The 11,970-nt window shown below is 29.5% G+C and overlaps 1 protein-coding gene across 1 annotated transcript in view; it reads right to left on the minus strand.

Annotated features, from left to right (window-relative positions):
* LOC149375772 (uncharacterized) overlaps nucleotides 1-11,063 on the minus strand; it is a 158,637-nt gene extending 147,574 nt beyond the window's left edge. Inside the window, exon 1 of the mRNA XM_089595831.1 lies at nucleotides 10,922-11,063. Within this exon, the coding sequence (XP_089451957.1) occupies nucleotides 10,922-10,978 (57 nt within the window). The 5' untranslated portion in view covers nucleotides 10,979-11,063. The remainder of the gene's footprint in view (nucleotides 1-10,921) is intronic.
* Between the last annotated feature and the right edge of the window lie 907 nt (nucleotides 11,064-11,970).

Raw genomic sequence — 11,970 nt, forward strand, 5'->3', positions numbered from 1 at the left:
AGAAGACATTAGTAAAGAGCTTTATAACTAGCTCCAGTGCTTTAGTTTTTGTAGTTGTCCTCTCAATCAATCTTGTATTACAACAGCAAGCCAGAGAAAATCACCCTGAGATATCCAGGCAGTCACCTTTGCTGAAAACTTCGGTCAAGAGAGGGCTTACTTAAGAAGCTTACTCACTCTTTTTAGGGCCATCGATCGTCGAACTATCTTGCCAATAAATATATAAGAACTTAACAAAGTTGACAAAAAATAGCCTGTAGGGCTTAAAAAATCCTAACCATGCCAAAAGTCACATGAGGGCAAATTGAAAGAAAAACTTTAAATGTTTGTTATGTATACGCATTTAGGAGCCCAAAAACATACGCAGAACAGTTATCAAGATTAAAGCAGCAGCAATAAAATCGACAAATGAAGAATTCATGAAGTGGGAAATGAGTTTTTCATTATAATTCTCACAGTTATCTTTTCAATCTTCCAGACTTTTTAATATGTCGAATATGTATTTGAGAAAGTTGAATTTTATTATTAAATAAACATGGTATGTTTCTCTGTAAATAAAGCAAATTTATTTATTGTTTTATTTAACTATTTTCCCTCTGTACAATATTTCCAAATGAAAGATTTTATGCACAGTCTTGTCTGTAAATGAAGAAACTACAATTAATTAATATTTTGTATCTACTTTTGAACTGCCATGTGTTCTAATACGTCTTTAAGTTTGGACTGCTGAGCCATGCCTTGATACAAGCGGCTACGTAGTGCTTCTACATGTCGGCTTCTTGTATACACTTTCTGTGCTTTTATTAGTCCACGTACTAACTCGACGTTTGTCATTTTCTTATCTTCTTACGACTGTATTCTTGAAGTACATTTATAAAAAGCACAGACTCTACAATTTTTATCGCTTTAAATTACAAATCCATGTACAGAAAGTGTAGTTTCTTTAATTTGAATTTAGAGATTGAGCTATAGGAAAAATTTTACAATCATATACTTTTTACGAGGCTAACGATCTTTTTATGGTATAAGGAGTGCATGATTATTTTTAGCATAATCATATATATTTGTCTTTACAGCTTATTATAAGACCTAGTAAACTGTGTGAATACTGAACAAGCATGTTTCTAATAAAGAGATTTTTGTTCTGGATAGTGTCAGTCACAGATAAAAAATTTTTAACTGAAAACGTCAACACACTAAGGTGTTTTATTTATTAAGTCTTGGAAAAGCTAAGACGGGGGGCTACCAGTACTTAGTATTTCATAGTAATATCAGTCGTCTCATAACAGTTGGTTAATATTTATAATGATGTCCAATGGTGGTACTGTCAAGTTTTGTATTTATTAAAAAATAAAACGACGTCTCGGCCGCTTGGGCAATGTCACGGCCCTTATCAGGTACAAGAATCTATGAGTAATAAAAAACTCTTTTCAATACAAATTTATAAACACAATAAACGCAAATTGAGTAAGGTGTATAATTTACATCTGACTCTGACGAAGGGAATGTAAAATCGTTATGTAGTCAAAGTTTGAAGTTTTGTTGCTTTTATACCCTGCACAAATAAAAAAGACACAACATACGCACACAATACAATTAAATAAGAATCCCAACCGGTTTCTTGTGAAACGTACGTAAACAGATTATGTTTTTCTAATATTATGAATGAAAGGAGCCCTTAAATCATGTACATTAAGTTAGCCTCCTTTCTTAATGGACTTAAGAAGAGACTTGTAACAATTTTTCACTTTTTCTGTATCTTGTTGTCTATTAATATTATTATTAAAATAATTCATATTTAGCATTTCAGGAAACGGGCGCTTTTTATAATTTTGTTCTGTGTTTAAAATTTGTATTTTATCGAAATTGAAGTTGTGTTTAAATTCAATGTGCACATACAGTGAAACATAAAAACATAACTTCTCTAAGCATGTAATTTCAAGCATACGCATTACAAGATCATACAGTTCTGGACTTCAGTAACTTCCTATTGGAGAGCCAAAAACTTGTTTATAAAATATGTTGTTTAATTGGAAAAAAGTTAGATTTAAAATCAAAGACACACCTGTGCAAAACTCATTAAGAAAAACATTGATTTTACCATTTGAGAATTTCCAAAAATGTCTTATTGCATTTATGATTAAGGTTTAACTCGTATTAGTAAATAAACTAACAACATCTAGAGTAATAAGAGTGGAACCAGGTAAATTGATGATATATTTAAATTTATTTTTAAACTTATTACTACTTTTTATGTTTGATTTCGCCAGCTAAAAATTCTTTATCAAAAAGTGAGAAAGAAATTTAAAAAAATATAAGTAGGTGAATTCAGTGTGGAGACAATAATACGGATAGAAAGTTTTTTTTGTGTTTTTTTACTAGTCCGTAACATTTAGATAAGTTTCTTTATGATTATTTCTATCAAACTTATTTTATTCATTAAAAATACCATATTGATCCCACTTGCTTACAAAATTTTTTGTATCTCTAGTTAGTTTCTTTGAAGGATTATTCTCTAGCTGTAAATAAAAGATATCATCACCTAATAACTTTTTACTTCATTAATGTAAGCTTATTTGTCAATGACATCAGTGATATTACCTTTGTCTGCTTTAGTTATTAAAATGTGTTTATTTTTTTAAGGAAAAAGTCTCGTGTTCGCTTTAAATAGCCTTGGAGAATTCCATCATTTAAAGAAATATGAGTAGGTACATTACGTCTATTGTTACCAATATTGTTAAGTAGTTTTTTACTGACAGTCTCAAGTTCTCCCAAATATTTTAATGAATGCTTAACATTTTTTAAAAGTTAAAAATAATCATATTTATTGACGTTAGAAACAAAATTAAATTTATCGCCCAACTCTAATATGCTTGAGACACAATCTGGTAGCGGTGTGTCAGAAAGGTTACATAGCCAGTTTTCTTTTATTTAACTTATGCGTTCATTGTTGTAAAGGCAGGGCACCGAACTGGGTCAGGGTCACTGACACTTGTAGTTGGAATTGTATCGCATACACCTTCACGCTTAGATTCTTCATGTGAGAAAAGGGCATCGAACTTTTTTTCTAACTTATAACGATATTCGCGAAAAATGCTATTTAATTTTAATTCGTGATAATCAATTAATGTATTTATCTTATAAGATTTAAAGCTATGACTTAATATTTTTTCCTTAATTAATTTTATTTTACTTAAAAAAAAATTAGTTTTTGTGTACGAGTCCAAAATCGCATTATTTGAAATTAGTTTATAAAATTTAGAAATAGCTAGTTTATGTTTTATGTTCGATTAGAAACTAAAAAAGGTAACATTACTAAGTTAATTGGTATGTTGTGTAATATGTCTTGGGAAAACGTCACAAGTCCTACATTTAATTGTTAATTTACGCTTTAATTCACCACTTTTTAATTCTTTACTAATACTCATAAAACCTTATTCATAAATGCAATGAAACGTTTTTTGAAATTTTTAAATGGTAAAATCAACGTTTTTTTCAATGAACTTTGCATAGGTGTACTTTTAATTTTGAATTCAACTTTTTTCCATTTTAACAACAAATTTTATAAACAAGTTTTTGGGTCTCCAATAAGCAATACCCTGTAGTCCAGAATTGTATGATCTTGTAATGCGTTTGCTTGAAATTACATGCTTAGAGAAGTTACGTTTTAATGTTTCGCTGTATGTGTGTTATGTGAACGATATTCTCATATGTGTGCCTACTAAATATATAAACTGTACTAAAAACATTTTTAATAGCTACTGTCCGGAATTACAATTCACTGTTGAGACATGCAACAACAACTTGAGTTTCTTAGATTTAAACATTATTATTCAACAAAATAACACAGTGCCAACTAATTGTTACCAAAAACCCACACATTTAGGCCGATACTTGAATTTTCTCTCCCACCATCCAATACAACATAAAGTAGGTATTATTTACACATTAGTAGACTTTTTGATTTAGTTAGCAGACACTCAATTTTATAACAATATTTTAAAATTAATCAATAAATTTTTAAGATCTTACAACTATCCTCAAAGATTCATTAATAAATTTTTAAACAAAAGAATAATACTTTAAAAAATAGAAACATGATTGACATTTGCAATAGAAACAATAATAATTACAAACTAATGTCTTTATTACCGTACATTCCCCACTTGCATATTCCTAATGAATATTTTTGTAAGAAGCTTCACATTAGTTTTGTACACAGTTTAAACAATAAATTTAACTCGATTTTTTCACTTGGATAAAATGTAACAAAGCCACTCGACAAAAATAATGTCGTTTACCATATACCATGGGCGAATTGCAACTGCTGTTAGTCAAACATCAAAAGCCTTAAAATTAAGAATGGTAGAACATAGAAGAGACATAGAGAAAAAAAGGATTAATCTGTAATATCACAACATAGCATTGAATTTACACACAACTTTAATTTTGATGAAATAAAAATCTTAGACACAGAACAAAATTATAAAAAGCACCTGTCCCCCAAAATGTTAAGTATACATTATTTCAATAATAAAATTAATAGACAACAAGATACAGAAAAATTTAAAAATTATTACAAGTCTCTTGTTAAGTCCATTAAGAAAGGAGGCTAACTTAATGTACATGATTTAAGGGCTCCTTACATTTATAGTATTAGAAAAACATAATCTGTTTACGTACGTCTCACAAAAAACTGGTTTGGATTCTTATTTCATTGTATTGTGAGCGTATGTTGTGTCGTTTGCTTATGTGCAGGGTATGAAAGCAACAAAACTTAAAACTCTTACTACAATACGATTTTACAGCCCCTTCGTAAGAGTTAGAGGTATATTATACACTGTCCTTAATTCGTGTTTATTGTATTTATTAAAATTTGTATTGTAAAGAATTTTTTATTACTCGTAGGTTTTTGTACCTGATAAGGGCCAGAACATCGTCCAAACGGCCAAAACGTCGTTTTGTTTCTTAATAAATACAAAATTTAACAGTACCTTCATTGAACGTTATTTTAAATACTTATTATTTCAGTTTTCTTACAACTTTTTATTCTATTGGTAGGTATAATATTTTAAGTGCATCAATCTTTTCTTTGTAAATATTAATGTACAGATACAAAAAACTGTAATTTGTTACATGCAATTTTATAATCTTATGAATTTACATGTTTTTATTATAGTATTACATAGTCATTAAATAATAGAAGCTGTGAAAACTTTGCCCTAAAAACACACCTTGTTTGTATAAACCATTGTAAAGAGCCTTAATAAAGCATCAAAAGGGAGTATATTCTGTTTTTTTTTCTTGAAATCAATAATAATACACAGTTAATTTTTTTATAATAATAATAATAATTATAATAATAATAATAATAATAGCGAGACCATCACCAAACTCTTAAATTTTTTACTAAAAAAATTAGCAATAAATTTTGACTCCTTGTAGAGTAAGAGTAGAAGATTTTGTCACGTAAAGCGTAAAGGAGTGGAACCCTTCTTGTTTATGTACTAATGTATGTATATACACAATCGTATTTTCACTGTGACAGGGTGCTTTAAATTTTTAGTTATATTTTGCAAGACACTTAACATTTAGAGCTTTGCATGGCGTTGAGATGTAGCAGTCTGGTTTCCCTGATTAGTATTCAGACTATACTAAAAGTAAAATATTGTCAATCACAATAGTATTAACAGTAGAATCTTTTGTTTTTACGTCAGCACATAATTTTTTAATCGAAATGACCATTTAAAAGTTAAGGTTATTCTTTGTTAGTTGTAAGAATTGCATTTAAGGTGAAGGAAAGGTGTGAGCTACCGTAAGTTACCTAAGTGATGTTTTCTTTATTCAGATTCAAAACAAGGATGTTATGAAAATTTTCTTTATTAAGATTATAAAAAGTTTCAAAATCAATACGCATTGTTTTAACAATTTTTCAAAAATGATGAAGAGAATTTAAAATTATGGCCAATTTTCCCCACTGCTCTTGTGGATGCCTGCAGTGGTGGACAAAGATTGTGGATATAACTAATTAATATGAACGCTCACGTTAGGGAAGCCTTAATCACGTTAACTGCAGCCAGATTGAGTGAAAAATGTACTTTTTTTCATAATAGCACTAATGCTGTGCATCCAAAAAGAATGTCAGTCCTAAATACTCATAAGAAACCAGTAGTTGGCGCACTTCTCATGCTCCTTATGGTTGCGTTATTATTGTATACAAATACAACAAGTACATAAATGTATACCAACAGGCCTTCAATCGTTTATAACATATATTATAGCTTGGCTAAATTGCGCACATCTCGTGGGTTATGATTATCTCTTCAATACGTATTGCCCTATGGCAGAGAATTAAATGTTTCGTTATAACGAATCCTCGCTTAGTTCTCAAGTAACAGTAGAGAACGGGTATGGTTTAACTGCTAGCTGATCATTCATTCCACTACCGTATGTGCACTGTACCTATCAGACCACTGCTCACTTGATGATACTCAATGTTCTTAAGGGTACTTGGTATTTACTTAGGCTTACATACATGAAATAAGGTGCTGGCTTACATACACGAAAATGTTACTACATCGAGGCTCTTGCAAAAGTTAGCTGTGCGTTAAGATTATTTATCACTATTGTCAGCTACGGGCGAGGCAAAGGTCTGTCAACACGGCGTTACAAGGCCCCTACTTTCGACCACTAAGCAAGACAGAGAACGCTTCTGCTTTTACAGCAGATGGCAGCCATTTCTGATATGTACATGTGTTTCTGTCATATGCCTGTATTAGTGTCTTATCAGCGTCCTGTATGCAAACGTGTGAGTGGGTTTTAGTCTGTTACAAAACGGGCAATGAGGGAAGTAATAAAACGTTTGGGAGAGCCATGCAAGATGTTTTCTCTGTACGTACTTGTCATGCAGGCGTGTTCTTTTTACCAAAATCACTTTAAGCAAGCCGCATCGAAGGGACATGTTTCTTTTAAGTCTGAGACATTTGATAATTGTCCCTACCACAAAATAAATTTTGGTATCAATGTACCATTATTACAGATAAAAATTTTTTTTTAACGTTTTATCATTAATTTTTGATTATTAATGGTAAATTATCTGTTTTTTAACGTAAGTTACTATTTTATATCAAAATTTAGGCAGAATAAAAACATTTACGTGATAAATTACAAGGTGATCAAAATGTACATTAAGCGGAACGTCTGCAGTAATTAGGCAGCACTGTTCCGCAGTCATTGTCCCTATTGCGGAAGATGACTTCAAATCAATATACAAGAACTTTTAAATTAATTATGTGTTATTTAAAGGTTATAACAAATGAGAGGTTGTAAGCCAAGGTAAAATATATATGATTTACTTTTTATTTTATAAACTTCGTGTTTATTTCTTCTTATTACTTGAAATTATTGCTTATTCGTATAACCTTTTTTTATTCGTAAAATTTTTTTTAATTATAGCTTTTGGAAAATAAAAAAATATTTTCAGTTTGACTAAATGTCAATATAAAGTGTTAGATTCGAATAAACTATAATAAACTATCTACAGTTTTTTTTGTTTGATATTTAATAAAATAGCTTCAATTCTCAAGTCAAACTTTTTTTTATTATTCTAAGACTTTTTTTTTTTTGCAATTTTTTTTTTTATCACCTGTTTCTTGTAATATTTTTATTTTTATCTCCTTCATTTTTATATCTAACTGTTTCTTTTAAGCAATTCAATTATCACAAATCAAATTTGCATGCAGTGACAATTTTACTTTTCCTTTAGTTTTTTTCTTTTTTTTGGTGAACACTTTTCAGGCAATGTGAAAATGCTGTTAAACATTTCCAAAGATTTATTGCTTTCGTGTATTTTCGATTGATTTGAAGTGTTTCAAGCAAAGTAAGAGAAAAAAAGAGAAAGATATTTTTTGAAATTCTTGTGTAATTATTCAAAATAATTTGTAGGGGTATGTAATACCAAGTTAAGGTGCAATATAATTTGTAACTGTAACGTTCTCAAGCTATTGTAATTTAAAATTACTTACAAATCAATTTAAGATAAACAATGACAAATCTGATTATAGTAAACAAACAAATAGTACTCTAAACACTCTGACATTGTTCAATACGTTATAATAACGACCAGTAAAGTGTGCTTCACGATCAGGACAAGATGTCTTTTTTACGTAGGTAATGAGGACCGTGTTATTTTGGCTGTTTCTTTTAATGTACATTTTGACCGACACTCAACATGGAACGTAACGCGTGAAAATTAATAAAAATATTCAGTTTTTTATCAAACTATACGTATAAATCTAAAGTATAGCTTTAATACATGCAAAAAAATTTGATTCCGGGTTCATACAATGCTTTATAATTATTACAGCATGGGTAAAGAAATCCTCTCTTTTCATAATGAGTGTCACTTATTCGCATAAATTTTAGATGCAGAAAGTGCACGTTCTTAAATTATTTTTATTTTACTTCTTATATTGGTGTATTCAGATAAAACTTTTGAAAAAGTTTTAAAGATATTTTGAGCTATTAATTACATTTATTGTAAACTTTTAAATAAGCAATAAAAATTTTGGTACAAAAAATAAAAAATCGCTCCACCATAAGGACAATATTTCTTGATAGGGACATATACCTTACATTTCTGCTGGTATAGGTGATAATTTTTTTATTTTTATTTATTTAAAAGACCTTCGAAAGGGATATTAAAGGAGGAAACTTGAGGAGGTTTATCTTAAGCAATGTCTGTCAGTTTTTCAGTAAAACATGTGCACAGATTTAATAATGTGTAAAAAAAGTTTATTCAAAGTTTTAACAACTCAAACTATTTATAAAGTGAGGAATTGATGCAACAAGCGTTTTGAATTTGATGTTTATTTTCATGTGAGATTATCAAAAGTGACTCTTGTAATCAAAAACTTTCATACAATTAACAGTTAGATTTGATCATAACGGTTGTCAGCAGTAAATTAATACCTGCCTAAAAATAATGTCAAACAACCATGTCAATTAGGTACATGTAAAAAAAGTTTTTAAATAAATTATCTAGAGTGTTCATACAACTCAATATTAAATTACGCGATATGCGCATGCATTTTTTACCTAAAAAGGGCCCAAAGTCAAACCTCTCCTTCACACTCCCCTCTGATAGAAGTCAAGCATCTTAAGTGGAGCTTCTGAATATTGGTTTCTGGATCCTTTAAAGGTGACTTCAAAGTTAAGAACTAATGTGACTCTATAAAGTACACGAGTAGTGTTGATCCACTTATCATCATATTAATTGGCATGTATACAGATCGCTGCACTTTTATGTAAGCATTATTAAGACCTTTCATGTTTTTTTTTTTTTTTTTATGGCAAATATACTCGAGATTTAAAATTACTATTTTCATTTGTTAAAGAGTACTATTTACTAAGTGTGGTTTGGATAAACAATTTCCGGATGACTACACAGTTGCTCTACCACTTGAGCTACCGAGAAGGCTTGCGTTCTCTCGTACTGCAGGCTTAGATAAGTTTTCACTCTTAATTGTTATAAGCTGTTTACACCGCAAGCTTAGTTTTAACAAATAAGTTGGAATATAGTGCTAATGCGTGCTTATGAATTAGAGATTTAACGTTACTCTACGAGAGACAAATTTATTGATTGTCAACTATATAGACAGTGACACTTTAATGTAAAAACTTTTAAAACCACCCATGTCCTTTTTTCGATAGTAAGTCTATTAAAGACTTAAAATGAAAATTTACTTGCATTTTCTATTTCAAGCAAATTTAAAAAACGAATAGGAATAAAAGCAAAATCATATCCGGATGTGCATAGAATACATAACCTCCAATTTACTGAACAGCGTCGATATCAGTGCATCAATATTGCTTGTGTATCTTGCAGAGTACATAAGATCTCTAGTTTATCAGAGAGCAGTAGAATCATTTTTAAGCTCATCTATATCAACTGAGTTGGAGGCCAAAACAGTTAGTCATCATTAAAAATAAAAACTAATCTGAATCTACGGTGTAAAAGAATTGATGGCTCCTTGGAAACTCAAGTAGTAGAACAACTGTGTCATAAACAGGTGTATAAAAATCATTTTCTTACTGACTGGATTCAAAGTTTTTCTTTATTTTTACTCTTTTCATTCTGATGCATGTATTTTAGCTTTTGGTGCAAAGGGCCCTCATCATCCTCTGCAAAACTAAATATCGTTATATAAACACATTGATATACAGTTAATAAAAGTATTTTCCATTGATAAGATAAATAAAATTTAAACAACCTTCGCTCTTACCATAAAAGTTATGTGTTACCATAACACTTATGTTTTTTAAAACTTTGTCTTAGTTGTCTTACATTAGGCTGATAAAATAAGAGTTCAATTGGCATGGGACGCAGGTTTCAAATTTTCGTATAAGTATTTATAAGATTCTCATTATTTTGAGTCTTAATTAGTCGATTAAACGTTACGCAAAATTATAATATGTACTTTTAATTTTAACTGAATTTCTTAATAAGTCTGTTTTTTGTATCTCATACGACATTTCGTAATTAATAAGATTTTGTGAAAAACTACATAAACAATCGTTCAAAATTTTAATAAAATTATAAGAAATACTTTTTTACGATATTTAGAATTAATTGCTAGGTATTATAAAACTAACCGACAAAAGCTTTTTAACAACAGTTTCTTTGTTATTAAAAGCAACTTTAGTTAATTAAAAAAAAATATAGTTGCCAACTCTAAGTGCCACGTCATTTACATAAAAAAGATTCTAAGTTGAGGTATTTTTTTGCTGGAAATGGGTATACAAGGAATATCGTTTCAGCCCTATCTAAGAATAGACGTGTTAATTCTATTTATAACATGTTACATTATCTAAGGGATTTCTGTTAACCATTAATACAAATATGCAAAAAAAGCCAAGTTACCTGAATATTGTTGCGTCGACTTTTTTTTAACTGAAATGTGCGCCTACTTTGAACCATTGAACGTTGCAACCGTGGCTTTTCTGAACACAATGTACTAAAATTATTGTCATTTGGACTGCTCTGGCTTATTTGATCTGAACAGATCCCTGTAAAGTACTTAGTATTAGGAAAAAATACACTTTTTTGATAGAAATAACTTAATACTTATGTAATTTTTAAAATATGGTTATCCAATTACATAAGGCTTCTTAATCGTTTGTAACAGAAATAGTACATTATATAGAAACCTTAATGAAAAACTTAACTTACGTACACTTGAAGCATCTGGTTATGAAAAAAAGTTTAAATATTAAATTAACCAAAGTACGTTACATCAATGTATAGTCTAGGAGCTATGTAAAGCTAAAATCTACAGTTGATTTTTGCGGAAACTTCTGACGGTTTTTAACTGTAGTGTACATAAGTAAAAACATAAGTCATTTAAAAAAAGAACGATATTCTATGAAAAGTCTTTAAACTATATAAAATGATAAATAATAAGAACTAACGTTTGCTGCATAAACAGGATACAAATCTTGTCTGAAAAACCCTTATTTAGAATAATAAAGTTTTTTGCATTAGACATTCAACACTAGATAGCATGGTTAGAGTTTAAAGAAATAGCAACAATAACACAAACTATATGGACCTTATCAGATCGAAATAATTTATAAACTATAAGCACACAAAAAATTAAGCAATAAAGTACAAAAGCTTTAAATATAAAAGGAAAATTAATTAATCAACAATTATAAAAATTAAATGATTATTACCAACTTATTGGCGTCACTAAAATAGTTCAAGTAAAAATTCATTCTAGTCAACTTTACGTCCTCATTAAGTAATGGTCTTATTATGTCTGGGCACAGAATGACAGATACCAGACGGCTTGGTGCCTGTCAATGTTTCTCCACAAAGGTGAGTGCACTATACCGAGCATGTCAACGTTTTCTTTACTATTTAAAGTATTTATATTTACATTAATATACTCGTAAATCATCTCTGATACC

The sequence above is a fragment of the Copidosoma floridanum genome, unplaced genomic scaffold (genome assembly GCF_036245765.1).
Source record: "Copidosoma floridanum isolate Cflo_tuat_1 unplaced genomic scaffold, Cflo_Japanese_pri ptg000004l, whole genome shotgun sequence".
NCBI classification, from domain to species: domain Eukaryota; kingdom Metazoa; phylum Arthropoda; class Insecta; order Hymenoptera; family Encyrtidae; genus Copidosoma; species Copidosoma floridanum.